The sequence below is a fragment of the Argentina silus genome, assembly GCF_951799395.1.
Source record: "Argentina silus genome assembly, chromosome: 7".
Taxonomy (NCBI): Eukaryota; Metazoa; Chordata; class Actinopteri; order Argentiniformes; family Argentinidae; genus Argentina; species Argentina silus.
Window position 1 is genome coordinate 13,149,305 of NC_139661.1, and position 5,086 is coordinate 13,154,390.

Below are 5,086 nucleotides of genomic sequence, written 5' to 3' on the forward strand. Positions count from 1 at the left end.
TAGCAGCCATGGCCCCTTAATTTGAGGAACAAATTCCAGTCTAGGAGTACAGTACAGTAATTCCCTCCAACTGTCTGGATCACATGGTTTCCCGTTTCTGGAAAAAGCAGCATCAGAGGTGGTATCAGGAGAGTGTGGTTCTGATGGGCGCTGGGCCCTGGGTTCCCCTAAGCTCCCCCTGAGCCAGGCTAATATCCTGCCTCCACACTGGAAACACATTACTGGCAGCACTGGGACCAGAGGTTCAGGTCTGCTACCACAACACAGCCAGAGGTTCAGGTCTAGACTAGACACAGAGGTCCAAGTTAGACCAGACACAGAGGTCCAGGTTAGACCAGACACAGAGGTCCAGGTTAGACTAGACCAGACACAGAGGTCCAGGTTAGACCAGACACAGAGGTTCAGGTCTGCTACCACAACACAGCCAGAGGTTCAGTTCTAGACTAGACACAGAGGTCCAGGTTAGATTAGACACAGGCGCTGGAAAACATAATATACATTCACGACTCAACTGGTTTAACAGAGCTGAGGGAGGGAAGGGAGGAGGGAGGGAGGGAGGGAGGGAGGGAGGGAGGGGGGAGGGAGAGAGAGGGGAGGGCAGACGGACGACGACTACCTTAGGTTTGCAGTAGGAGACAATGAAAGCACGTAAATACCAGCATTGGCACATGGTAACCATTGGCAAATACCTCTCCTAAATAATTACCTTCAATAGATCTAAATAATGAAAATAGGTTCCAGACCTCTCCACCCTGCCCATGCCCCTAGATACCATACACCAGGGCACACATCCACAAGATTTATAGACCATGTTTATTTTGGGATTAAAGAGTTCTAGAAATGTACAAAAAGATAGCAGGAGAAGAAACATCCTTTCTGAACAAAGAGAGATTATTAAATATATGTCCACAAAGAAACCTTTGAGTCTGCCCAGATGTGGAACGCTAGGATTAGCATGCTAGCAACACCTCCTGCTGGACAGACTACTGCATTACAGTCTAAAACATCTGGGAGGCAGTGGAGGCTGGTGGAGGTAGAAATCGGAGGACGGCCTCATTGTAAAACACACACACACACACACACACACACACACACACACACACACACTCACTCCGGAACACAAATGCAAAAACGCACACTCAGAAATGTACACACACACATACACATGGTTGAAATCGGAGGACGGCTTCTGATTTCTACCTCCACCAGCCTCCCCTGCTGTAATATCGTAATATTATCATAAGTGTGTTGAACACCTTCAAAGACAGCAGAATGTGGTATGAACATTATTTGAATATGACTATTAAAATACCTAAATAGTTCTAAGGAGCATTGGGTGTATGCCAGAGAGAACGCCAGATCTCAGTCCGTGTGTGTGTGTGTGTGTGTGTGTGTGTGTGTGTGTGTGTGTGTGTGTGTGTGTCTGTGTCTGTGTGTGTGCGCGTTTCTGAGAGTGTGTGTGGGCATGCGTCTTCACTTCTCCCTGTCTGCCATCTTCACCATCACATTATCATATGGCGAGCTGCTGTCCTCTTCCTCCTCCTCCCCTTCCCCCGGGGGACGCTGTGTCTTCGGGGGGAAGGCCCTCTTGGGGGGCTTAGGCACGGCGTAGTCGTCCACGCTGGGGTTGTAGGGGTACTCGTGGCCATTAGGATCCTTCGCAGTTCCCATGATCCTCCAGGCGTGACCTCTGACCTCCTCTGGGTTATCATAGATGGAGGCGGGGCAGCCGGGCGCCATGATAACGACCGCGCAGCCCTCCGGTTCGTCGTAGATGTGCTCCGCCCGGGCGTAGGGGGCCTTGGAGGCCTCGGCCCTGCTGTATGGAGGCACGGTCGACCCCTCGGGTCTGGGGAACAGGGTTTTGGGGTCGCCAGGCCTGAGGCCCAGAAAGCCGGACCTCACAGCTGATTCGTCGATGCTGTCGTAGAGGGGGTCGGGGACGTTGACATCCTCCCGGCCTGACCTATCACGGACCGGGTCTGGGCCCATGCCAAAGTGGGCGGAGCTGAGCATGTCGGCCATGAGTTTCTTGGCGATGGTGTCGAAGGGGAGGGAGTAGTCGGAGTCATTGGAGGATGAGGGGTGAGGGGGGTGAGGGTGGGGGTGGTGGGGGCTGGGGGCATGGGGGAGTCTCTCCTCCTCCCCCCCCCTCTCCAAGGTCAGGCTGATCTCAGAGTAGGTTTGGCTCTCACTCAGCAGGGGGCAGCTGGAGATGTTCTTCACCTGGGGGGACAGGAGGGTCACATGATCACAGGGAGTTCACATGACATATAGAGCATGGGATGCAATCTGTAATCATTCTTCACAGTAAATCTGAACAAAACTGTGTAAAACTCCATCTCTAAGTATGTGTGTGTGTGTGTGTGTGTGTGTGTGTGTGTGTGTGTGTGGGTGTGTGTGTGTGTGTGTGTGTGTGTGTGTGTGTGTGTGTGTGTGTGTGTGTGCGCGTGCATGTGTTGCATGTGTGCGTGTGTATGTGTATGTGCGTGTGTGTGTGTTTGTGTGTGTGTGTGTGTGTGTGTGTGTTGCATGTGTGTGCGTGTGTGTGTGTGTGTGTGTTCTGTACCTGGTTGTTCCTACCTGGTTGGGGGGCAGGTATGGGGTGTGTGTGTGTGTGTGTGTGTGTGTGTGTGTGTGTGTGTGTGTGTGTGTGTGTGTGTGTGTGTGTATGTATGTATGTGTGTGTGTGTGTGTGTGTGTGTGTGTGTGTGTGTGTGTGTGTGTGTGTGTGTGTGTGTGTGTGTTCTAGACCTGGTTCTTCCTATGGGGGGAAGGTCTTGTGTCCAGGGTCAGACTCTTCACCCCCGTCAGGAGCTTCTCGGCGGGGGGCTCCAGCCAGGCCTGGGGGGGGGTCTGATGCCGCGCGGGGGGGGGGGCCCCCCTGTCTCTCTCCCTCTGCAGCGCAGCCTCGTTCACGGTGCTGTAGACGGCGCTGGGCTCGGGGCTGGCCGGCTGGGGGGGCTGCAGCCAGGGCAGAGGGGGCTCTGTCTCCTGGCCCGCCCCCCCGGAGGCCTGGCGCAGGAGGAAGGAGCTCCGCTGCAGGTTGATGGCTGACTCCACGGCCAGGAACAAGGCGTTGCCCTGCTTGGTGTCAAACTCAAAGCTGCCCTCGCCTGAGTCACAGCGCCGGCCTGCCTCGAAGGAGAACGTCACCTGAACAGGATGTCAATACATCAATACATTAATACATGATCAATACCAATGATCAATACATCAATACATCATCAATACATTATCAATACATCATCAATACCAATGATAAATACATCATCAATACCAATGATAAATACTTCAATACATGTATTGATGATACATGTGACCTACCTTGTCTCGTCCGAACCTTCGCAGGAAGCGGTACGGCCAGGTGAACAGGATGTCGCTGGTCTTTGGGTCTTTGAGGAGGAGGCTGTCAAAGTCTGTCCGCAGGACGCAGGGACCCCTGAGACGGCACCTGTCTGCTGCCTCTGTCCTCCGCACCACCACCTTGAAGTCCTTCACTGCTGGAGATATACACACGCACACGCACACGCGCATGCGCACACGCACACGCACACACACACACACACACACACTCACACACACACACACACACACACACACACACACACACACACACACACACACACACACACACAGTCAGAATCCCATCCCGATCCTTGGCCTCTTGTATGCCCAATGTGTAGGGATATATGAGGATACAGTATTCCTAATGGTGGGAGTGTAGGGATATATGAGGATACAGTAAAAGCGGTGTGCACTAAACTGGAGCATGCACAAACCAATGACAAATAAGGTAAATTAAATTGAGACTGCAAAGCTGTAGTATACTGTATAGTATGTAGTATACTGTATTTGCATTTCTCCAAAGGACACTTATGAGGAGCTGAATACACACAGAACTATCCTACTACTGCTGTAGTTGAATAACACTATGCTCTGTGGGTTCATACAGACTACACAGACACACACAGGCCTGCTGCCAGAGAGCTGGAGACACACACACACACACACACACACACACACACACACACACACATACAAGCCTGCTGGCAGAGAGCTGAGGCAGCTACGTTATGCGTTTCCACTTGTAAAGTAATTCAGATTTTAGAGCTGCATGAACAAGCTGGCTGCTGTGGTTGACATGATCCACCCAGCGAGGTTAGGAGGTAGGAGGTAGGGGCTAGGAGGTAGGAGGTAGGGGCTAGGAGGTCAGAGGTAGGAGGTAGGGCCTAGAGGTAGGAGGTAGGGGCTAGGAGGTAGGAGGTAGAGGCTAGGAGGTCGGAGGTAGGAGGTAGGGGCTAGAGGTAGGAGGTAGGGGCTAGGAGGTAGGGGCTAGGAGGTAGGGGCTAGTAGGTAGGGGCTAGGAGGTCAGAGGTAGGAGGTAGGGGGTAGAGGTAGGAGGTAGGGGCTAGGAGGTAGGGGCTAGGAGGTAGCGGCTAGGAGGTAGGGGCTAGGAGGTAGGAGATAGGGGCTAGGAGGTAGGAGGTAGGAAGTAGGAGGTAGGGGCTAGGAGGTAGGAGGTAGGGGCTAGGAGGTAGGGACTAGGAGGTAGGGGCTAGGAGGTAGGGGCTAGGAGGTAGGAGGTAGGGGCTAGGAGGTAGGGGCTAGGAGGTAGGAGGTAGGGGCTAGGATGTAGGAGGTAGGGGCTAGGAGGTAGGAGGTAGAGTCTAGAGGCTAGGAGGTAGGGGCTAGAATGTAGGGGGTAGGAAGTAGGAGGTAGAGGCTAGAAGGTAGGAGGTAGGGGCTAGGAGGTAGGGACTAGGAGGTAGGGGCTAGGAGGTAGGAGGTAGGGGCTAGGAGGTAGGGGCTAGGAGGTAGGAGGTAGGAGGTAGGGGCTAGGATGTAGGAGGTAGGGGGTAGGAGGTAGGAGGTAGAGTCTAGGGGCTAGGAGGTAGGGGCTAGAATGTAGGGGGGGAGGGAGAGAGAGAGGGTGAGAGAGAGAGAGGATGCAGGGTGGAGGAGATGCACTCCTTCTCATATAGCAGCACTTCCTCTGCCAACAACCAACAGAAACAGAGAAGGGACACTTCACTTCCTGTTGAGGCGACACATGCCCCGGAGCTTAAAATAGTCTTACTCCTGT

The 5,086-nt window shown here is 53.4% G+C and overlaps 1 protein-coding gene across 2 annotated transcripts in view; it reads right to left on the minus strand.

Annotated features, from left to right (window-relative positions):
* Positions 1–795: 795 nt before the first annotated feature.
* The window catches only part of dok2 (docking protein 2), a 10,346-nt gene continuing 6,055 nt past the window's right edge, over positions 796–5,086 (minus strand). Inside the window, exons 4-6 of one of the 2 annotated variants that reach the window (XM_083673758.1) lie at positions 3,328–3,500; positions 2,755–3,156; positions 796–2,226 (exon numbers count right to left, since the gene is read on the minus strand). In XM_083673758.1, the coding sequence (XP_083529884.1) occupies positions 1,474–2,226; positions 2,755–3,156; positions 3,328–3,500 (1,328 nt within the window). In that variant the 3' untranslated portion in view covers positions 796–1,473. Of the gene's footprint in view, positions 2,227–2,754; positions 3,157–3,327; positions 3,504–5,086 lie in introns of both variants that reach the window. The other variant, XM_083673757.1, reaches the window with a different exon arrangement.